We start from the raw sequence: 25242 nt of genomic DNA on the forward strand, positions 1-25242 counted from the left end.
AAAAAACAAAGGACGTGTAGATTCATCCACATAACTGTCCAGATGGTGTTTACCTCCACAAAACAAACGAATCGGTTACCTAACGTAACCTCGGTTCTCTCTAGATGAGGGAACGAGTATTGCGTAAGCTAGCTTACGCTACGGGAAAGATTCATCTTTTCTGAGATACTGAAGCCAAAAAATTATCCTTAATTTTGTATCCATTGTCAACGCAGTGCAGCAGCTGCATACCTTGAGCGGGCTAGCTAGCGAGCTCATTGGTTGCTCTGCGGCAACTGCTGCAGCCTATAGACGAACTTGAGTGAACTTGCGTCCAATGACAGGCGCCCGCGCCGTCACTGTATCAAAGCCCGCCAGAATGGGCGTGGCTAGAGTGCATATAAGTGTAAGTTCGTAGGCTGGAACCCTGGTTTTCATTGAATGAAGCGAAAATCGCTCGTGGCACGAGCACGGCCGGCTACGCAATACTCGTTCCCTCATCTAGAGAGAACCGAGGTTACGTAAGGTAACCGATTCGTTCTCTTACGAGAGGTTCTCTCGTATTGCGTAAGCTAGCTTACGCTATGGGAACCCATTGTCAACGCCGTGCGCGACAAGCATCCGCCGCATGAGCCCCGGGGGTGGGGGGACCCGGGGGAGCCCTTGTGAGTGGGGGAATAATATTTGGCCGGCAAGAGTGCGGGCCAGTGTGTGTGTAATACATAAGCACATAGTGGGAAGGGAAAGACAGAGCGGCGGTGCCGGTCTGTGTGGAATGTGTCCCGTCAGTGCAGCTCACCAGGGGAGCTGTAGCGTATTAAACAGCTAGTAGTTTTGCCTGCAGGGCGGGCATTTCCAGATTGTAAAATCTGACAAAGGTGGAGGGGGAAGCCCAGCCCGCTGCCACACATATGTCGTGAACGGAAATCCCGCTGGACCATGCCCACGAGGAGGCCATGCCTCTAGTGGAGTGAGCCCTAATGCCTAACGGGCATGGTAGGTCTTTTGACGCGTACGCGGCAGCAAAAGCGTCCACTATCCATCTAGACAGTGTCTGTTTCGGTGGCGAAACCTTTGGTGCGCCCTCGAGCGAAGCGAAAAGCTGCTCAGAGCGTCTGAAAGAGGTGGAGCGCGCAGTATACAATCTCAGTGCTCTGACTGGGCAAAGGAGATTGGCGTCGCGTTCGCTATCGGATGCTGGCAGCGGCGATAGGGAAATGATTTGTGCTCTGAAAGGAGTACCGATCACCTTAGGGACATAGCCGTGTCTAGGCTTTAAAATGACCTTGGAGTCACTTGGTCCAAACTCAAGACACGCAGCGCTGACAGACAGCGCGTGAAGGTCTCCCACACGTTTAACTGATGACAGGGCAGTTAGAAAAACGGTTTTGAGTGAAAGGTATTTCAAATCCACGGATTGAAGCGGTTCGAAAGGGGGGGCTTTCATAGCTTCGAGAACTACGGAAAGATCCCAGATAGGAACCGATGGGGGGGGTTCATCCTTCTAGCTCCCCTGAGGAAGCGGATGACCAGCTTGTTTTTTCCCAGTGACTGGCCGTGCAGGGGTTCAGCGAACGCCGCGACGGCCGCCACGCATCACTTTGGCGTGGATGGGGATCTGCCCTTATCCAGCAGCTCTTGTAAAAACACGAGCAGCGACGACACCCCACATGTCCGTGGGTCCAGGTCTCTGTCGGTGCACCATTTTGAAAACACAGACCATTTGGACGCATAGAGTCTTCTCGTGGAAGGGGCTCTAGCGTGTATGATAGTGTTTATTACTCCTTCTGGCAAAGCGACGGGTAGTCGTTGATCACCCAGCGTGCAGTGCCCAGCGCTCTGGGTGGGGATGCCAGATCGTGCCGCGAGCTTGAGAGAGGAGATCTGCTCTCACTGGAATGGGCCACGGGGCTGTCAGTGACAGCTGCGTAAGCTCCGGGAACCATGTCTGATTCTCCCAGCCGGGGCTATGAGGAGCACCGAGTGACGCGTTTCCCTGATCCTCTGCATTACCTGTGGCAATAGCGAGGCGGGAGGGAAGGCGTAAAGCGGGCGGTTGGGCCAGTCCTGGGCCAGCGCGTCCTCGCTTTCGAGAAAAATACTGGGCAGTGAGAGTTCTCTTCTGGCGCTAAAGAGGTCTATCTCTGCTCTGCCGAATATGCGCCATAACTTCTGGACTGTTTGAGCGTGCAGGGACCATTCCCTGGGGAAATATTGTCTCTGGACAGTCTGTCTGGGCCGTCGTTCAGGTGGCCTGGCACGTCGCGTCGCCCTCAGCGGCGCAGGTGGCACTGGGACCAACTCAGTATGCGTTTTGTCAGATGGAAGAGGTTCCTGGATCTGACACCACCCTGACGGTTTAGATAGGATACCACAGATCTGTTGTCCGAGCGGACCAGGGCGTGGTGACCCTGAATGACCGGGAGGAAGCGCCGGCGGCGTACTCGACCGCTATCATTTCCAGACAATTTATGTGAAGGAGCTTTTCCTGAACTGACCATAGGCCAAAAACCGGAGAGCCCTGCGCAGAGCGCGCCTAACCCGTGTTGGACGCGTCTGTCGAGATGACTTTTCAGCGAGATACAGCTCCCATCGTCACTCCCGCTGATACCATTCGGCCACTGCCCAGGGCTGCAGAGCTGAGATACAGGTCTGAGTCACTCTGATCGGCTGGCGGCCCGTGGCCCAAGCCCGGCGAGACGCGCGGGTGTTTAGCCAATGCTGAAGCGGGCGCATGCACAGTAAACCCAGCTGAAGTACTGCTGTGGCTGAGGCCATGTAACCTAGCATTCTCTGAAATTTTTTCAGAGGCGTGAGGCTGTTCATCTGAAAGGACTAGCCGCGTCAGCGACTAGCGACTAGCCGCGCGCCGTGTAGATAAGCGAGCCGTCATCGCCATGGAGTCTAGTTCTATTCCAAGGAAGGAAATTGCCTGACTGGGCTGTAGTGAGCTCTTGGTCCAATTGACTGCAAGACCCAAACTGTTCAGATGACTGAGGAGAACTGTCCTGTGAGACAGTATGTGACTGTGACAAAATCAGCCAATCATCCAAATAGTTCAGAATTCGCACGCCCTGACTCCGCAGGGGTGCGAGCGCCGCATCCATGCACTTCGTGAAAGTATGGGGTGCTAAAGACAGGCCGAACGGAAGGACGGTGTATTGATAAACCTGGCCGTTGAAGGCGAATCTCAAGAATGGCCTGTGACGGGGATTTATCTGAATCTGAAAGTAGGCATCTTTCAGATCGAGAGAAATAAACCAGTCCCCCGGCGCACATGCGCGAGGAGTTTCCTGATTGTAAGCATTTTGAACGGTCTTTTTGCGAGCACCTTGTTCAGAACCCTGAGATCTAATATTGGTCTGAGGCCGCCGTCTTTCTTGGGGACAAGAAAATAACGGCTGTAAAACCCGACTTCGCTCAGAGAAGGTGGCACTCTCTCTATGGCCCTTTTGCACAGAAGGTTTGCTATTTCTGAGCGAAGCATGCAGGCTGCTTCCGTGTTCACAGTAGTTTCGAGCCAGCTCTGAAGCGGGGAGGCGGCGATCGAACTGTAGCAAATAGCCCTGTTTTATTGTGCTTAACACCCATTTGGATATCCCTGGGATAGCATTCCACGCTTTGAAGCGTAACGCTAGAGGGTGAATGGCCAAGTCAGCCCTGATTGCCGCACACAGCAGCTGAACAGAATGTGTGAGCGAGCTTACTGTGCTTATGCATGACTGCTCGCAGACAGCAGGGACAGGCTGTTCTGTGAGTGACTTCCCGATTGAGGTGAATGGGGAAAGAGTCACATCTGTGAAGTGATCTGCGAGCATAGTCACGGGCATGGGACTTACATACAGAGAGGTGTTTGCTGGCCGTGTGACAGAGCGGGCAGAGAAGGGCGCGCGCACGGATTCATGGGCGCGTTTATTGACTCTAACACTCGAGCTGGCTGTGCCCGCTTTATGTGAGTGGGCTCTGATAGGGACACGGGAAGTGTAATGCTTGTGTGTAGGGGTGAACACTGGATTGTGGGCACATTTTCTACACATAAGGCATGTTTGCTTTTTACAAGATTTCTTTGGGTCGCCGTGAAAACGGCGTTTGAGTGCAGGCAAGCGGGCAGTATCACCGGCTTGTTGGCTGCTGAATCCACCACTGCAGTAGCCTGAGAGAAGGGGACTGACAGGGGGCGAAGCTTTGAGGGTGGTCCGGCCGCGGCGGGACTGAAGCGTCGTTTCCTCAACAAAGCTAGGAGGACTTCGGTTGCTCAGGTTTCAGCGCAATCTTAGGCCGAGGCCCGCGGGGGGGCGGCGGTCTGCGGCGGCTGTCTGAGCGCGTTCTAGGGCGGCCGCCCTGTCGACGCTGAGAAGTCTGGCTTTGCTGAGCTGGGCGTTGTGAAGAGGCTAGTGCAGGAGGCTGGTCACGTGGGCGGCCTGCAGAGGAGCTAGCGTGACGAGGCAGGAAGAGATTCATGGCTTGGGTGGCTTTCTGGACTTCCGAGAATGGTCAACAATGCCACTCACCGCGGAACCGAAGAGACCGGACGGAGAGAGCGGCGCGTTGAGGAACATGGAGCATTCAGCTTCTCCCATGTTGGCTAGCGTTAGCCATAGGTGTCTCTCGGTCACAGTCAGCACGGCCATGCACTTCCCTAAGGCTTGAGCTGCAGCTTTGGTGGCGCGAAGGGCGAGATCCGTCGCGCTCCTTAGATCTGAAACAGCCTCTGGGTGCCTGCCTTTCTCATCCCACTCTTGAAGAAGGTCCGCTTGGAGGATCTGTAAAACGGCCATGGAATGCAGAGCAGATGCGGCTTGGCCGGCAGCGGCATAGGCGCGATCAACACAGGCGGAAGTAGTTCTGCAGGCCTTAGACGGGAGCACTGGCTTAGACCGCCATCTCATGGAGGGCGGGCAAAGGTGTGCTGCTACCGAATCCTCGACCGGGGGATGGAAGAGTAGCCCCTCTCGGTGGGGCCATCCACCGAAGCGAGAGAGGTGGAGACATGGGATCGGTTCCTGGCCGAGAGAGGCGCGTTCCACGATTTAGAGAGCTCGGCGTGGAGTTCCGGCAGGAAGGGAGCGGCCCGGGCCGTGGGTGCCGCGTGGCGACGGCTCTGAAGAAAGCAGCCATCCAGTCTGTTGGGAGCCTGCTCAGAGGGTGGTGACCACTCGAGCCCGAGGCGGTCGACGGCCTGTGTGAGGAGGCGCGTTAGTTCTTCCTCGACTCCGGTGCGGGTCCTGCTGGATTCCTGGGCCGAGGAGGAGGCTTGGGAGCCTGACCACTCCTTGCTGTCCGAAGCCATGATGGAACAGCAGCCCTTATCCTCCGCGTTGTTATCCGAGATGGCAACAGTGCGGCCGCTCGGCGGCAACTGTGTGTCCCGGGGGGGGCGGGGTTGGGTGAAAGCGAGGCTCGAGGGAGAGGCTCCGGCGAGGTAGTCGCTTCTAACACCGGTTCCGGCAGCCTTTGGGAGCGGCGCTTCTTTCTGCGCGGCGAAACGAAAGGCGCGGCGGCTTCGGTTTTGAGTGCTTCGAGTCGAGCCCGCAGGGTCGACATCGGAAGCTCCTCGCAGAGGTCGCATCCGCCGTCAGCGAGGGCGAGCTCTGCATGTTCCAGTCCCAGGCAGAGAGCGCAGATGAGGTGGCGGTCTCCGGCGCTGAGAGGGGCGCGGCATGAGGCGCAGGTGGTGCGAGGCATCTTTAAAAAGACGCTCGTTGCTCTTTTTGTGAAGTTACGCTGAGGAACTAGCTTGCTCTAAAAGGATACGTCGCCGGATGGCGTAGCTCGCAGGATGGCTGAAGGTGGCGAAGACGGCCGGCTTCTTCGAGCGCTGTCCAAGCTTGCTAGATGCCCCTCGAACGGCGACGCGGCTTCTGCAGTTCAGAGATGCGAAGAGCTTCGCTGAATAGATGAAAATCAGGGTTCCAGCCTACGAACTTACGCTTATATGCACTCTAGCCACGCCCATTCTGGCGGGCTTTGATACAGTGACGGCGCGGGCGCCTGTCATTGGACGCAAGTTCACTCAAGTTCGTCTATAGGCTGCAGCGGTTGCCGCAGAGCAACCAATGAGCTCGCTAGCTAGCCCGCTCAAGGTATGCAGCTGCTGCACTGCGTTGACAATGGTTACAAAATTAAGGATCATTTTTTGGCTTCAATATCTCAGAAAAGATGAATCTTTCCCGTAGCGTAAGCTAGCTTACGCAATACGAGAGAATCTCTCGTAAGAGAACTCCAGCTGCTAGCCAGAACCAGCACAAAAAAACTAACAAAAAAAAAGCCAGCCGATTCGGCTGCTACATGAGTGCAACAAATGACTTAATCTCTCCAATGACTTGTAAGAAATACACCACAAAACATACTCCAACCAATACGAGGCATAAGCACAAAGAACGTGCAGAAGCAGTGTTACTCCACAAAACAAACTACAGCCGCTAAGCAGAACCATCACAAAAAGAAATGAAAAAGATGCTCAATTTCCTCAGACAGTCAAGTGAATATTTAGTGAGTCGGTCCACTCGACTGCAATGTGAGTACCACAAAATAACTTACTCCATTGACTTTATGAAGGACATCGCTTGCTGTGCACGTGAATATTTTACAGCCATCCTTAGTCTTGGCACTCTAGTTTCTACATGCATACGCTTGAGCAAAGCATGTGAAGTGGTCCATCTCAACTAAAATATATTCATAACTTCCTCTACACTTCTCCAGATGCAGAAAATCTATAGAAACCAGCTCAAATGGATATGTTGTGGTGATGTTAGTCAATGGAGCTCTGGTTGCTTTGTTTGGACGTTTGCTTCTCAAGCAGCTACTGGCACACATGACATAATGTTCCACTTCCTTTTGCATGTTGGGCCAGTAAAAATTATCTCTGATCAAGTTCCACAACCGTTCTGCCCCTAAGTGACCCATATCTCTATATAATGTGTTGCTGTTTTCTGGAACAAGAGACCATGTTCATCCAGGTATAATCTAGCTCTTTCCCTCATCAGACCCCAAGCCTCTTTACCTCAGCTTCTGTTTGTGGTTTGTGGTTTAGATTTGAGATCCGTCAAGACTTCTCTAATTTCAGGATCTCCCTCTTGGGCTTTTCTCAAGACTTCCTTGGGATTTTCGGCAACTGATGTGAGCAGCTCATTCTCTTATTCTCCAGACAATGCTGTTTCTATGATAAGTGGACACATCCATGGCTCTCTCTCACAAATCTGTACAATCACTGACAGAGTTATGCTGATCATGACGTTGTGTATTTCTTCTGAACAGGTTTGCATGGACTGTTCCATCTGCAGCAGCATGCGCAGTCCCCATTCGACTTTCCTGGGTGGTATTTTATAGTGAATTGAAAGTCAGTAAGTTTGGCTACCCATCTGTATGTTGTGGCATTTAGTTTGGCTGTTGACATCAAATACGTGAGAGGGTTGTTATCTGTACACATCTCTGAGCGGTCTCTGAACTGCTCGCATATGGCCCACTTCATGGCCAAAAACTTTCCAGAGTGGAGATGATCACCCCTCAGGAGGGGTTAGGGTTCTTGAGCCGTACGCTATCACCACTAATTTGCCTCTCTGTCTTTGATACAGCACTGCTCCGAGGCCTTCCTGCAGTGGAGTACAAAGGGTTCATTGAAATCTGGATATCCTAGCACTGGTGCATTTGATAAGTTGTCAATTAACTCACAAAGAACTTCTTTATGTTCATCTGTCCATGTGACTGGATGGGACGATGGAAGATGTCCTTAGTGGTTTTTCCCCTCCCTCTTACTCTTCGGCAGCATTTATTTCTTTGATGTCTTTGTTTCAGCGAGTACCATGTTAAGAGGTGCGGCTTTGCAGGAAAAGTTTTGAATGTAGGACCGGTAGTAAGAGAGAAATCCTAATAACTTTCTCACCTCGCCAACTGTCTTAGGGGTCCTCTCCTTCAGCTCTTGGACAGGAGTGATGTCGGCAAAGTCCATCGTGCAAAACTTTTCTGATGTCCTGAAGATGATTCTCAAATGTCTTTGAATGAACTAGATTATCATCTAAATAAAGTTGAAATACCTCCTCTCGATGTTCACACAGGCACTCCTCCATGCTCCTTTGGAATTCGGCAGGTGCATTTGCCAATCCAAAAGGGACTCTCATCCATTCATATAATCCCCACGGTGTTATGAACACAGTGAGAGGATGACTGGACTCTTCTACGAACCCCTGGTGATAGGCTTTGCATCAATTTCTTGTTTAACTTGCAGTAGTCACAGCAGAGGCAGAGAGTTCCATCATTCTTACGCACACAGACTACCGGCGAGGAATATGGGGACTTGGATTTAGTAATCCATCCCTTATTCAACAGATACTTTATGGATTTTTTTTTACCTCTTTACGCAATGGCTTCAGGACAGGCATGTACGTGTGCTTCACTAGTGTGGTCTCACTGAGGCGAATCTTTAGCTGGAGCGATGGAATACATCCCACATCACTGTCATCATGAGCAAAAGCATCACTCTCCTCTCTCAAAAGCGTTCTGCTGCTGTTCAGGTGTTAGATCATCGACTCGAACAGGAGGGTCTCATAAGTCTTTCTGTCGAGTCGGTAACATCATGTCAACATTTTCTGTGGATTGGATAACTCGTTCCTTGTCTTTATGGAACAGGCTTTGGGTGGTGTGTGCGACAGTAGCACAGGCACTCTCTTGCTGTGCTGTCACTGGTCTCATCTCAGTGGGGTAGATGGCTTTTACTCACTGTATATGGCCCAGAACTGCATGTGGAGGCAGGTTGATGTCATGAATAGTATCATTGATCACTGGAATGCTGATATGTGAACAGGACTCTCTCTGGAGGCGGACAATGTTTTCCTCCATCCTCAATCCGTCTGACCACTTCACACACACATCCACCATAAAAAGAGCAAAGAGTAAAGGGCCCGTTAAGGACCTGTTTTAATGCAACATTTCACAGTTCTAGCTTGTTTTGTTGTAATTCCTGTTACTGACCTTCCCGCTTTCACTATTCCGTCACTGCACCCATCGTCTTGGCTCCTCACTAAGTCCAGCAGCACCTCTGCTTTCTTGCAGTCTCAGGAAAGTGCAGTACTAATGGCTTTGGTCGTTAAACTGGTAGGTTGCTCTACGCTACTGTTCAGAAGATACTCTATGACATTGTATCCAATAATGGGTTCCTCTGCTACCCCATCATCACCAGATTCTAATAAAGGTACCTCCAATTCCAATGGTGTGGCTTTGTCTGTTCCCAGCTTGAATGTCACTTCGACCCAGCATTTGAACGGGATGACCATTTGATTCACTGCTCGACCAGTGAGGCTTTCAGCACCTAGGATCTCTTTGAGACAGAGTAGTGTTGTGTGTGGGAGGTATAATTTACTCCATTTTTCATTCATGAGACATACTTGTGAGCCAGTATCCCATAGTGCTTTGTTTTGCCACGCCATCGAAGAAACAGTTCATGATACATTTCTTTCCAATCAGGTTCAGGTTCACTGTGCAATTACGTTTGGTAGACAGCTGATTAGCACTTACAGATTTGATAAGCTGTAGATGGCTCTCTTTCTGCTTCCTCCTGGGCTTCCAACTGCTTAATCACACAGGAGTTCACTTGTGATTTTAGTCTGTTCCCTTTGAGGGTCAGTTGTTACCGTCATACTGTTAAATGGGTTTCCTCTTTCTGTTCTCCCTTTCCAGAGGGTGATCCCCTGCATCCACTGAAAAGATGTCCACTTTGCCCACATTTGAAACAATGGTGTCATTAGTAACCTCTACCACTCTCTTGACATCCACGGCATCCCCGCTTCCTTTCTCGCGGCTGTGGAGGTGCTGAATGGTAAGTGATCATCACTTATCCACATTTCTCCGATCTCCTCTCTCAACTGCTTGATGACCTCATAGAGCTCAGAGTCTTTCTTGTCCACAACCTGTGGGGCTTTCAAAGCTTTTACTTGTGAGCATGCGGACTGTTCTTTACCTCCAGTGGCATTGCCCATTCTTTCTTGACGTAGCTCTGCCTGTACTTCATTGACTTTAGTCTCTTTGATGTGAGTGCTTTTCTTTAACTTTTGTTATCGTTCCCACTCAAGACTTGCCGCTTCGTTCATCTTTGTGATGAGAACTTCATCTGTGATTGTATGATCATCAAGGCAGGTTTTTTAGCTGATATTTAATGTGGTCATTGGATAACCCCGTTCCGAATGCACGCATAAATCTTTTCTGAATTGGATCAGGACTGTATGATTCTTCTCCGTCAGGCTCTCTGGCAGCAGCTAAAAGTATTTCTTTCAATTCCATTGCTCGGAACAGAACGTTTTGTGGTGACTCACTGCTTTCTTGAGTTATGTTTATCAGCCGATGGTAAAGGTCAGTTGAGCTTCCTTCCTTGTAATGACCTTTCTGAATCGTACGCAACTGAGAAAGGGTTAAATCTATCTTGATCTCCAGCATATCACGCAGGCTCATACATGGACTGACTGCTCTTATTATAGCATTGATGACCTCAGATTCTCTGTGTCCATTGTTCACTCCAGCATCAATCTGGTGCATCAGGTTGTTGTATGACAATTTAGCTTTCTGTCCTCATTCTCCGATAGTGACTTCAGGAATGACATTCGGATGTTTAGGAAACACGGAGGGGCTGAATGAATTTCACTTTTCAGCATGCTCGTAGATGACTTAAATTAGTGTTGCAGTTCTGTGTACTGTTTCGTTAAATGCGGAGCTCCGCATAATTTCTGTCGCCGCCATCTTGTACCACGTGGTCGCTGCGTTGCTTTATTCCACTGGAAAACTCTACCGTTTCACATATTAATCTGATCAGCAAGTGCCATTTATTTTGTCCCTCTGTAGACAGTTTTGCATGTACACACACCACCAGTAATGTGCTTGCAGTTGATCGAGCCGCATCCGAAGCAATGCCTCTCAGCTGATTGCAGTTGCTCAATATCCATGCTTATCGTCTTCATTGACTACTCACTCATTTCCCCACACTTTACTGCTCACCTCGCATAACACGAGATCTTTATCGGATAATCTCAGAAATCAGGCCAGAATTGATCAGGGTTTGTCTCCCTCAGTGGATCGCCGAGCCGGAACTTTGTGAGCTCGATCAATTTTTTGTTTATGGCCCGTTACGTCGAGCAGACTCGGAAAGAATCTATCCAAGAATTTCTCCATATCCTTCTTCGGCATCAGGAATTCCAACAATACAGACGTTATTCTGCGGGCTACAGTTCTCCAAGTCCTCCAACTTCTCCCAGACATGCTCCAAATCCACCTTAGTCCCTAGCAGATTAGAAGAAAATTCCCTCTCCAATGACTCCAGATAATCTATCCATTTCTCAACATCCCCCACTCTTGTAACCATCTCAGTGAATTTTGGCTCAATGTCAGTGCTCGATCGACGTAATACTGCAAGATCCTCCAAGTCAGCTACGGACTTCATCAGCATTGCCGACATGTTCAACATTTCTCGTCCAATTTCCCGCAATTTCCTGACCAAATCGGCTCCCTGGCTTGTGGCCTGCAGCTCGAGGGTGGCAGCTTGAGCACGTAAGTGTCTTTAAATGTCTCCAGAGTGCAAAGATTTGTAATTCTTTGACATATTGCCCTCCTAGAACAGTTATGTAACAGAGTGTATTGAATATCACCGGTTTATAACATTAATAGTATTAAAACTAGCAAAGCGCGCAGAGCTCGCCATTCACATGTCCGAACCTCGCAAGGCATCCAATCATTGAGCGTTTTTACCTTTCTTTAATAAAGCGTTTAAATTCATAGTACTAAATACTTTCCCTAGCATGGAGCACAAGAATTTGTATGAATTAGCCACTAACCCTGCGCCTATATATCGTTTATTTTTTGTTTCTCTTGCGCAATAGACGGATAACACAAATAACATGAAATAATATCTGGGGAGTTGCCTGGCTATGGATCCAAAATTTCATTATCACTCTTGCTTTGTGACATGGTGGTCCATCATGCTGGAAAATGCAAGGATGTGCATATGAGGCTATTTTGATGCAAAGCAATGATGGCTGCACGTGTTTTTTTGGAGGTAGCCATTGTTAACAAGAACACAATGATTGGAAGCACTTCTTCCCTCCTTTTATAGCAATCAGTCTACTCTTATAATCCAATTAGAATGATAGAGTGATTTCATGCGTGTGTACATGGGCTTCAGCAGAGCGAACAACGGTAGGGTAGGAGCTTAGCGAAGGGTCAGAAGAATTAACATAAGTGCTTTTATTGCACATATGGTATCTGAAAAAAACACACACAAAAAAGAATTAGACCATTTTCTTTACCTTTTTTTTTTTGTTTATTTCAAATTGTTACACTTGTGCTCCTGGTCAAAAATGACCGGCCATTGGAAATGAATGGATTAGACTACAAAATACAGAAATATTTAGTTTTTAGGAGCATCTCACTCCTTTAGATGAACACAAGCTGTATGTGGAAGTGTGTTTGCACATACAAAGTCCTCAGACGTGTGCACACACACACATAACACGTGTGTTGAGCAAACTTGTGTCTTTCCATGTACACTCTTTGAGGAATATATTAAGATCTACTCATCATATTATGTTATGTTTGGGCTCATTTGAATCGGTATATAGTCTGTTGTAAGTTATGGTCTAAAGCAATATCTTGTGATAATATATGGAATATTAGAGGTTTATAAACAATCTTAGCGGGCCGGTCAAATTAACACGGCACAAGGGTTGAACCTCTCAACATTATGCCACAGATGCTGTTGATTGAGATGAACTTGTATTGAAACTGGAATTTTCCTTTAAGGGACAACACATCAACCTGACAAATTACCCCACTCTCCCCTACACATATGTACATGCACATACAAAAAATCTTGATGTTATGTTTTTTTTCCAAGTTTTTCATGTCCAAGTTATTCGTCGGCTACCCGGGTGAAGCTAAGACAGCTTTAATTTAAATTAGAGTTTTTTAAGACACTAGTGGAGATGAGTGCTGCATACATTCATACACTCCATTTCCGTTGTCATGGTGCTGCTCCTCCATGCAAATGTGTCATTATTACAAACAAACATTTGGCTATTAAATAATAATTCATGAATAATGCCAGCAGGGAACAATGTGCCATCTTCAGAATGTGAGAGCTGCAATTGTACAAGCCAGTTTGAAATCACAGTTAACATTCTCAACATACAGCACATGCTTAGATGCACACAACATACTTAACTGGACAATGACTAGAATTACATATTGTTGTGAACCTGCACGCTGAAGGATCTCCTCTAGGATCCAGTCATGAAAACATAACATCACATTTTCAATGTGAAATACATTTCTAAGCTTGATGTTGAAGTTGAACGCTGAACATATATGAGTCAGTATATGTTATTACAAGGCTCTGCCATCTCAAACAGCATTTGATGTGCACTTGTGCGGTGTGCGATGTCAAATGCGGTCTCTCCTGCGCTGTTTTTCAGTCCTGCCTGTAGGGTGCGCTGTGCCAACAATAGCTCAATCGTCTGATAAGCTGCGGCATTTCCTGCTGCCAGTTGCAGTGGTGTGAGTCGGCCCATTGTCATGGCATTGACATCTGCCCCCCGACGCAAAAGACAGGAAGCCACAGCGGTGTGACCCCACCGACAGGCGCTATGTAAAGGCGTCCAATCATCTGTTGTTCTCGCGTGAAGATCAGCTCCACCATCCAAAAGGGCTGAAACCACGGCAGAATGGCCACCATAGGCAGCACGGTGTAAAGGGGTGTAACCATCACTATCACGACAATTAGCAAGGGTGGGGTCCGACGCAATTACATGTTCTACTGTGGCCAACTGTGAGAGAAAGACGGAAAGGGCAATGCATTAGTACATATTTCTTCCAGGCATTTATATTTTAGAGTATTAATAAAGGAATATTCTGGGTAAATATCAAAAGCATCTGCAATATGCTGTTAATTACAACATGGTTTGTAAAAAGAGAACAGAAAATTATAATTATTTAGTGGCAAGAAAAAGTATGTGAACACTTTGGAATTAGCTGATTTTCTGCTTTAATTGATCAGAAATGTGATCTCATCTTCATCAAAGTCACAAGTATAGACAAACACAATGTGCTTAAGCTAACAACACACAAACAATTATTATCTTTCATGTCTTTATTGAACACATCTTATTAAACATTCACAATGCTGTCACTGAGATCAAATGATGGAGAAATCTAGCTAATTCCAAAGGGTCACATACTTTTTCTTGTCACCGTATTAACCCTCATGTCATCCCAGAAATGTATGGCCTTCTTTCTTCTGCTGAACAAATATTTTTAGAAGCATATCTCAGCTCTGTGGATCCATACAATGCAAGTAAACAGAGTCCAAATCTTTGAAGCTCAAAAACGCACATAAAAGCAGCATAAAAGTAACACATATGACACCAGTGATTAAAATTGATTCTGAAGACATGGATTTGAAGTTTTTTTTTTTTTATACTATAAATTCACCTCTTTACCCAGTAGGTGGCGATATGCATGAAGAACAGGAATCGGTTTCTCACTCACAGCTATCATATCGCTTCAGATGACATGGATTTAACCACTGGAGTCTGGATTACTTTTATGCTGCCTTTATATTATTTTTGAAAGTTCTGTAAAAATATGAAATAATCTTGAGAATGGTGAGAGAATAAAATTTTTTGTCTGACCTATACCTTTTAGTAATGTGCTTGTCAAAGGAATATTCTGTGTTCAATACCACAAAATTAATAGTCTTGTCCTTCCTTAAAAATAAAAAAATCTAGGTTACATTGAGGTACTTAAAATGGAAGTCAATGAGGCCAATCTGTTCTCAAGAATCACAATTATTATGCAGTATGCACGTTAATATGTTATAAAAAAGCATTTCTGTGTGAAGTTATATACTGTTTTACAACTTCATTGCCATGACGACAAAATTCTGTTGACCCTTTAATATCCATTAATTACATACATTGTAAGTGCCTCACAGATTTGATTTTTTTAAAAGGAGGGACAAGTCAAACATTTTCACAATTAATCAACACTACTCCACAAATGCTTCTGATTGAGCTTTACTTGTATTGAACCCGGAATATTCCTTTAAATTGCCTTTAACCCAGAACACTCCTATAATTCAAAGAAGCTATTTGCTTTCAGAACATTCCTCTCTCAAAATGCTTTACTGAACACCAAATAAAACATTCACATTCAACTCATTTATTCTCTCTTCATGACATGTCAGTGGCTTGAAGCATGCTGATGGCATTTGGCATTTTAATGAGGTGGGTCTGCTCTCCAGAGATGGATCTATAATACGGCAGCTGCACTTTAAATCAATATATTTTATGCAGCCACAATAATATACATAGAAAAATATACAGAGAAAATTTGACCAGATGGCTGCTCAATGCTACAAAGCACAGAGATTTGCTCAATGTTTCCTGCATGACATTAAATGTCAGAATGAACTGTGTCCATCTACACAAATGCTGTTGTGTACAAACCACAAACACACCTATTTTCATACTTCATCAAGTATTGAGTATGGGTAAAATTCCCTATAGCCTAAAAGGCTGAGAGGCGCTCAGATCTATGTGTATATATAATGAAATCATGAGAGAACTATTAAAGGTGATCCGAGACGTCCTGGAAAAGGCCACCTATGTTCACATTTAGATTATTTGGTAGAAATTGTTGTGCGTCAGATACATGAATGTAATTGTTCATCTAGACTGCTCACTGCCCTTCTGTGACATGAAGAGATTTATAAAATGTCATGCAAGCATACTGTCATGAGTACGGTAAGTTTGAAAGGTGTTTACTTATCCATCTCATTATGGATGCATGACATTTAGTGTGCAAATTTGTACATTTACACACACACGCGCCAGTGCAGCTATCATTATGAGGACTCTCCATAGACATAATTATTTTGTGTTTTTATACCCTTGTAATTAACTACCAGTTTGTAACCTAAAAAAAATGTCCTCGTAAACCACACACACACACACACAAAATAAAGACATACCATAAACTTTGTGCTAACTGTATTACTTTAAATTACTTTAACCCACACCCTAAACCTGAGAGAAAACTCTTTTTTTTTTTTTTTTGCCATATTATATATATCTTTTTAAATCATTAATAAATGTATGGATTGTTTTTCCAAACAAGTACATCCCAAAATGTCCCCAAACTATAGCCAAGTACGTACACACACTAACTCAAATATACAAATACTGTGTAGTCAGTATTGTGAAATACCCCTGAATCAGTCAGATCAGCCAGTCCTGCACAATTCAACTCAATTTCTTTCCTGGTTTAATAGAACCAAATAGAGGACAGGGAGGGATTTTCTCAAATAGATTCACATTCCCTCACAATAGCTTTACACATCGCTTACAAAAATTAAACATTTACTGCATTAAAGCTACACAATGGAAGATATTTCAATGAACAAATGTGTATTATTGAGAGACTACATAAAAACGTCTGGTGTTCAAAACCTTGTCCTTACCTAACATTTATTTAAGTCAGTTTCTAAAAACATTGTAAAACTATGGTGGATTTTTTGTAATTTGACCTGAAAATGTTTTAATTTTTGTAATAACAGATTATGGCATTTATGATGAAGGAAATAATGGAAAAATCTGAAAGAATATAAAGAAAATATTGGTTGCATTGACATGCAAACTAGTACTCATGATGACTCAATTTACATGTTTGGAACTATTTCTCTAAATTTCTGTCTGTTCCTTCCACAAAGCTTTTGAAAAGCTTTAGATGATTTGGAATATAGTGCACAAGATAAATGGACCACTTTGATGATTCTTTTATGGTGCTTTTAGCTATTTTCACTTTCATTTTATGGAACAGACGCAGAGTGGCCAGGTAGACTAAATAATGACATAAAGTATTTTCATTTTTGGAGGAAACTTGCTTAGCTACTAATCACTGCATTTATTTGACAAAAGTGAGACGAATTATGTCCCTGAAAATTCCTCAGCACACTTACTTTGATTCACAGCACAGCACCATTAACCCTCTGGGGTCTGGATTTTTTCATCATTACAGCGGAAACAACATTAAAAACATTTTGGGGCATACAGATAAGTGTAAGACATCATTAGAGACTATAAAGGGTCTACTTTTATTTGTGTACACTCACAATAACAACAAAACCTTTTGCTTTTGTAAAATAAAGAAAATAAAAAGGGTGAGCTTACAGCAGTCACTGTGTTCACAAGCATATTTCTGAAACGCGTCACAAAAATGAAATGAAACTCTGCGAATACTTATCACACAAACATGAAACATATGTCCAAAGAAAGCTTAAAATGTCTACTTTTAAATAAAACAAAATAAAAATGTAAAACAAATATTCTCCTGCAATGTAATCTGTATGAAATAAAGCGATGTACAGTTTCTCCTGGCTCAGCTAATTATCTCTAATGTGATCCCACCCACCAGCAGAGGGCTCAATAGTCATACGGTAATGTACTGAGACGATCAATGCAAATGGTAAACGCCCCCGACTGTGCTTTAAAAACAACTAGTCCATTCACTTTTCTATGCATTTGAAAGATAGCACGATACACAGGCGAGAAAGCTCCTGGATAGTGACAAAGAGTTAACATTTTCCTCAGAAGAAGAGCGGGACTCCGATGAAAGGTTTGTATTTTGAAGAGAGGACTTGATCCAGACGGGGATACAATTTCGGACGAGTAAGTCATTTAGTTTTCATTAGTTGACATGCTATTTTATATAAACATGTACATATTTTACTAGTGGGACTGTTTCCAGACTTGCCAGCCAGGATTCAGAGTATTGACATTTGAAATATGACTCCTAATAAGCAAGTTTTAGTTACATTTAAATGCTGTTTCTGCTGAAGCAGGTCTTTAAATTGTATGCTGTAAGACATAAATATGATATGTAATATGATATAAAAATAATATGAATGTTTAGATTATATTTTAACTAGTGTTTATGCTTCCTCATTATCCACAAAACTTGTGCTTGGAAATTTGTGTTCAGGTTAAATTAGTAAAATGCACTTTAAATATGCCCATATTAGAAAATCAGCATATTATAATGATTTCTGAAGGATCATGTGACACTGAAGACTGCAGTAATGATGCTGAAAATTCAGCTTTGTTCACAAATTGCATTTTACAATATATTCAAATAGAAAACTGTTCTTTTAAATTGTAAAAATAGTTCAAAATATCACAGTTTTTACTGTATTTTGGATGAAATAAATGTAGTCTTGGTGAGCAGAAGAGACTTCTTTTAAATGGTAGTGTAGGTCTAAAATTAAGTAAAGTCTTTATGTAAAGAAAATGTATAGTCAGATTACATCTTTTAACTTAAAACTTAATTTTGATCATTTAGTCTCCTCACATTCATTCTCTTTCTGTCACATTCCTCATTGATAGGCCCAGAGGATGGGTCTTTTGTCTCCTCAGGTGTGAATTACAATCAATATTCATGATAGTTCACGCCTCCTCGCATATGATCTTTCTAACACTAAAAGTGTCTTACAAAAGTTAAATTACTATATTGTTTTGTATGAATAATTGATCAGAATGGTTCACATCATTTGTAGCAAAACCTCTAGGCTACAAGATCCAATTCTCAAAGGTCTTGTGGACAAATGTTTAGTATGTGTTATATGGCCTTATGTCAATGACTTAAACATTTAGTTTGTTCAAAAACCATGCATAAACGTTATTTTCTCAAAAATACAAACATGTACACACATGTTGCTCACATATTATTGTAGCCCTGTTTGTGTTGAATACAGTGCTATCAGACTTTAGCCATTAATATAACTGAAAAACTAGAGATCAACCGGCCAGGGACCGGAATTAGCCGATTTACCGCATGCTCGGCCCGGACACCGGCCGGTCAGCCTCACGTCTTACCGATTGCAAGCCGGTCTGTTTTGTTGCCAGAGGCGCAGGCAATAACGTCACAGCTGCATGTAAACATGTCATTGGCGTGGGAGATCTTCAATGTGTGAGTTTAGAATACATAAAGTTCGAAATGTGTAATAAAGTAAACCGTGGGGGAACCACCACAATAACTTTCGGATCAACAAACCTAATTAGACATTTATGACACCATCACCCAGCTGAAAATGCCCATTTTAAAAAAGAAGCTAAAAAGTGAAAGCTGGTAAAGCTAGCCAGAGCTCAGAGCAGCCACAAGTCAGCAGCCTCTCCTATCATCCCTTGGTATGAGCAGCGGAAATACCAAAGCAATTACGAGGAAAATTACGGAATTCATGGCCCTGGATGACCAGCCGTTCTCCACAGTTGAGGACAAAGGGTTCAGAAATCTGATAAATTTCCTCGATACAGAGTATGAGGTACTTTCCGACATCGCGTTGCCCAAGTTGATAAATCTCGTGTCATGTAACACACGCAGCCTGTTATCTGTCAATATTTGGGTACACAAATCCGGGAGAGGGGAAGTGGGGTGCTGGATGGCAGAGGCAGGCTAAATACATACAAATTGTGCCGTTGTGATTTAACGTCATTTTTCCCACCGTGTCCGATATTAAAATCAGTGCGACACACATTGCAAAAGGCGTGGGCATTGTCGATATGGCTTCGGGATAGGAAATTCAATTCTTCCATCCAGCTGCTGTTAAATTTACATGTATATTTTGTTTTTTTCACCGGAGCACCAGCTGAGTCTTCCTCTTCCATCTACCAGTAATGCTTGATTTAACATCCCGCGTCTACTACCTTCGCAGATATCAACAGTGCAAATGGGTTGTAGGTTGCCAGATTGAGGTCATAAATTATTTGTAATGTGTCGATTGTGTGAGTAGGATGTGTTTCATTCAAGATCTGGCAACTGGACCACCTTGGAATAATATATTGATGTGATTATTCATATAACGTGGTTTGGGCCATACAAATTACGGGAGTTTTTTGGGGAGAAATAACAAAACGGGAGACTCCCGGGAAAAACGGGAGTGTTGACAGGTATGCAAGCCGTTCCCGAAGCAGTGCTCAGTTTTACAACTGATATTTGGACATCTAACGTAAGTTGAGCGTATTGGACACTTCAGTTTTTCAGATCTTTGGAATTGTTTTGTTAGACGAGTAATAAAGAGAAAAAGGTCCATTTATAAAAATAGTGGAAAATGACATCTGTTATATAAAGCAACTCATTTGCAGTTAATTGTTATTTCTACCTCTTTCTAGTCACAGAGCACTTTATTTTGAGAGATGTTTAAGTGAGAGAAGATCCTGTAACTTAGTGCAGTTTGGGGGAAATTGTAATGTTTAATTATTTATTTTATTATGAAAACAAAATTTAGCATTGAAGAAAGGTAGATTTTGTTTGTATATGTGGTCAATAAAAGTTCTTAGAAAGAAAATCGGAAAAAATCGGTATCGGCAGGTCACACTTGCAAAAAATAGGAAATCGGCCAAGAAAATTGCAATCGGTGCATCTCTAGAAAAAACCATAAATGTCAAACATGTCAAAACTTCTCCAGGGCCCAAAACACCCTCAGACCCAGAGGGTTAAAGACCACTTACTCTATTCCTCTCAGCAGCCCATAATATCAGTTCATTGGGGGTTTCTTGTAATTTGAGCTCTTGTTGCTGATACCACTCCTCAGTGTGGCAGCTTTCATCCTCATCCTCCTCATCTTTCTCTTCATCCCAGCCACTCTTTGTCCCCAACGGAATCATGTGGCCATGAGACTCCAGCAGGTCGAGCTGGTTAAACCCCTCTGGAAACTCCATCACTGAGCCTACGCTTGAGAGAGAGAGAGAGAGAGAGAGAGAGAGAGAGAGAGAGAGAGAGAGAGAGAGAGTGTGTCAGAGTGATTACATCACTACAGTGAATTCAGGTGCAATTTAGTTATTATATAGAAACTCAAGACATGAGGTGCTTTTAGCCTGTTTCAATACTCATCTGTATTAAACTGCATGACAGAATGGCATTCCTTCCATTTATTAGTACACTGTCATAGAAATTCTAAATCTGACTTGAATCCTTCACTGGTTTCCCAGATACCTCACAAATCTACCTCTACCGAGAGGTGTCTCGTCCTTTTAGGATGTGCTCACTCTTGATGTTTTACGAGGCTTTCTTGTACATCCTAACTAACATGGATACATTAACTCTGGTTCTTCTCTGATTTCTAATGTATTCTGTTCTTTAGGCTGCACAACAACAACTCAGACAGGCTGCAGCTTCCTTCCATTCCTTCGTTTATTGATTTATGGCCAGGCCTTATACGTTATATTGCATGATCTCATCCCACAATACTTAATTCTGATTGGTTTGAATCTTATTGCTAAGCAACATGTCCCTGTTTACTTAAGAGGGCAGATAACGTAAGGGGGCAGTGCATTAAAATGTCAATATACAAAAACAGCTGCAAAATCAGACATAACTGGTCTTAGTTCCTCAATATAATTTCCCAGACATTATTACCTCATCTCAGAAAGACATTCTGTTTTCTGGAATTCCAACATATTTCATGCATCACAACAACTTATCTGAAATATTTAACCAAACAGCACTTGAACAACTTTTTAACCCTTGTGTGACCTTCGGAACATTTTAGTTTTTTTAATGTAAAAAAAATGTTTTCAATCATTTTGGCTGTGTTAATGCCAATGGCATACATTTTGCCAAAGGTGTGTATTTTTGGGGGAATTTCGATATTTCAACCTCAGTTCCTAAAATACATCTATTATACAGTCAGGACCTTCAGGACAAAAATGACCCTATTGAAACATTATTTTATCCCACTGCCATTTAAGCATAATATCATGAATTCAATTTTTTATATTTCCACCAGATGGCGCCATTTTTCTCATGTTTATGCTATGGAGCAATTGCATGCTTTTTTCCTATTTTCTGTTTGGTGTATTATAGAGCACTGCAGGCCAATTGAGCAAATGATGCAGCTAGGATTGCAGCGTTATACCGGTTTCACGGTATACCACGGTTTGAGAATTGACAGTTATCATACCGTGTACATTTGCTTATATACGGTATTGAGAAAAAATGCAACCGGCGTGCGAATCTCCTTTCCTCCTTGTCTGCCTGTGAGACTCGTCAACTTGCTACACACACACACACGCAGCGCAGAAAATGTCAGAGAGAAGTGAGTTGAGGGGGTCTGACAGAATGTGTGTGAGTTAAAGCAGTGTTTCTCAACTTATCTATTCAGACTGGGTCGTGGACAGCAGAGAAAGAACAATGCCATGGTTCTCCCATTGAAGATATTTCGGCAGCCGCCCAAGTGATAGACTATTTAGGACTGCCGAGGCAGATTTAATGATAATCTCGCAAACAGCTAAAGCAGACATGGGCAATTTACGGCCGTAAATTGCCCATGTCTGCTTGGCTCATTGATCCTGAAAGTGTTTTTTTTTTCTCCATTGGATATTTCAGTTAACTTGCACTGGGACGTCACGCGTCTCCACAAGCATTTAACAAGCTCAGGGTTGCCAGATAAGAGACGCAACACCCTCAGTTTGAGATTTATACTTGCGCAAATGGGAAATATTCTGCCTAATGTTATACTTATTTTGTGCAATCTGGGAAACATGCACACAAGTGCACTTTTTCTGTCTCTCGCTTTCCCCTTAGCAATCTGTAGTTCAAAATTCTGCTCATGGAAAAGTGTTACTCAGTGTCCATTCTTGAGACTGCTTGTGATGTTTGGTGCTACTTTGCAGGTAAACCTTCTCAGTGATTCAATTAAATTTAAAAGTCTCGGCATCATTGACACACGGAGGGGTATTCATTGACACGTGAGCAAAAGCAAGCCACAGATGAATATGTGTATGTATTTTTTATTTGTGCAATTTAGAAATGTTGAAGTCCCTTCACACCTGTATGTTAATCTAACTCTTGTAATAATCATTTATCACAGTCATGCAGCCGGTGTTCTGTTGTGTGCTGAAAGTCAAACCATCGAGGAGACCCACATCATGACACTTTTAGCATGTAAACGGGTAAAGTTTTAGAAAAAACATGTAAACTCGCAGGCTTTGCGATACACATGAAAAGTTCTATAAATTTAATTTTTTTTTATTATTAAAACAGACCCCTGATGTAGAGAATTAAATTCAATAATAAATTAACAGGGAAGTAGACACAGTAAAATAAATGTATAAGCTCAGCCTTTATTCAGTTTTTTAATGCCTGATAGAAAAGTATCTACATAGAGCAATACAATACTTTAGGTAATTGCAGAATAGTCCCATTAGTCATACACTTCAGAAAATTGAGTACACAACTATTTCTGGGCTTAACGGTTACAAAAAACAAATAAATGCAGAACATTGTATCTCAAAAGTAATACAATGTGCCCCAGATGCACTATTTACAGCCAATGTGGCCCCTTTAACAAAATAGTTACAAATATTAATAAATTACACACCATCACTTTTACAAATTTGTTTCACGATTTTACATGAGTAAAAGTAACTTTCATATGAAATAATCTAAAGGTAGAATCTATTAGACCTCATTTTATATCAACAGTGGCAGTTTTCGTTGAAGTTTCAAGATGCGTTTTCAGCTAGTATTTATCTTTCATAAATACATTAATTTATTATTATTATTACTATTATTTAAGACTAGCACACTGACCTAACCATGGTAATGAGGAGCCTTTCCTTTTGTGAAATATGTGTATAAATATGTAATATTAGGTAACAAACGGGATAATAATGGGCTCATATAAGTAAATATGCTCTTCAATTTTTAAAAGGGGGGAGAGAAAACTTCCTGTAGATTTTGTTGTTGACATCAACAACAAAACTAATGTCACTTGATGCATGTCATTATACTGGAAAACCATGAACAAAACTATGCAAGATAAAAGGAAATGCAACCCAGGATACATTAAATACAGTTTATGTTTAATCTATGGCAGGTCGACATTTGATGTCCAATATAAAATCTGTCCTGAAGCAAAACCAGTTGAGAACCACTGAGATAAGGGTACAGACAGGAGCAGTCTGGCTGTGCTGTCACACATCTACAGTATATATTAACTGTTAATAATCATAGGACATTACTTCAAAAGCTCACACAGCTGATGTTATTTTTCATTTAGTAGTTGATTTAACATGTTATGCTAACATGTAAACTAACATGCTTTAGTTATATAACATGTTATAGTTACATGCTATTTTTTTCATGTTTATAATTGTTTATTATAATTCTGTTAGCTTTATTATTTTTTCTATTTATTTTATTTTCAAAAAGGAGACTTTTTTTTTTTTTTTACAAATACTTTAATAAAAATAAATGGTTTCAAGTTTCAATTATAATAAAGTGTTTGCTGCAAAAAAAAGAAAAAAAAAGAATAACCTTTCTGTTTTCACTGATAATACTGTGTCATACCGTATACCGTGATATTTTCTGAGACGGTTATCATACCGTGAAAATCTCATACCGTTGCAACCCTAGATGCAGCTAAAATTGTGTGGATGTGTTGGTATGGATGCCAGAATATGTTTTGTATGTGTGTATGAGTAAAAAACAACATTGGCATTATATAAACAAACTGCCATTTTATAGGGTTAAAATCCTGAAAATGAATGAATATTTGGTAGTTATGATCACAACTGCTGTTGGTTAAAAAATATATGTCAGTTAAAGTGGAAAATAATATTAATATATAATATTACAATGGCAGTATTTTTGACGCGGACATTTTTGTTTTTTTAAGGACCTCCGAGTAACTTTTTTAAATTGACGCACAAATGTTAATCTAAAACAAACCAAATGTGCTTATTTGCTGTTATATGATTGGTGCATCAAATATTGTGTCTAGACTGCAGCTATTGTCGCTATCAATAGATGTTGGACATGGTACCATAACCATGGTAATACCATAGTGTAAAATTTGAAGTGCTATTGTGGACCACGTAAATACCAAAATGCTGCTTATTCTGTCCCATAGAGAACAATATCTCAAATGACCATCTCACAATCCAATTTCACAGTATCATGGTACCGCCACAGTGCTTTTATTCTCAGGGGTGGAGTGATAACACTTAACATAATACCCATTTACTGGTTATGCTAAATAGAGAGTATTCAACTATTGAACCCTTAAGTGCCGCCTAATGACATTTATTGACTTAAAACCAAGAAAACTCACCGTCTCCCAGCCTTGTTCACGTTGAGCACACGGAACGCAGCCTTTTCCGCAGAATACTAAGGGGTTAGGCTAAGGCAATGGGAAATGTAGTTTACAACGCAGTCGAATCGTTTTCGTTGACAGCT

The 25242-nt window shown here is 42.9% G+C and overlaps 1 protein-coding gene across 1 annotated transcript; it reads right to left on the reverse strand.

The window, feature by feature from the left end:
* Window positions 1-12269: 12269 nt before the first annotated feature.
* On the reverse strand, window positions 12270-25178 carry ankrd49 (ankyrin repeat domain 49). Its single transcript, XM_052107124.1, has 3 exons — window positions 25118-25178; window positions 20514-20731; window positions 12270-13778 (listed from the first exon to the last, which is right to left on the reverse strand). The coding sequence occupies exons 2-3, from the start codon at window positions 20721-20723 to the stop codon at window positions 13326-13328; spliced, it is 663 nt and encodes a 220-aa protein (XP_051963084.1). The 5' UTR covers window positions 20724-20731; window positions 25118-25178; the 3' UTR covers window positions 12270-13325.
* Between the last annotated feature and the right edge of the window lie 64 nt (window positions 25179-25242).

Source organism: Xyrauchen texanus, chromosome 36, assembly GCF_025860055.1.
Source record: "Xyrauchen texanus isolate HMW12.3.18 chromosome 36, RBS_HiC_50CHRs, whole genome shotgun sequence".
Classification (NCBI taxonomy): Eukaryota; Metazoa; Chordata; class Actinopteri; order Cypriniformes; family Catostomidae; genus Xyrauchen; species Xyrauchen texanus.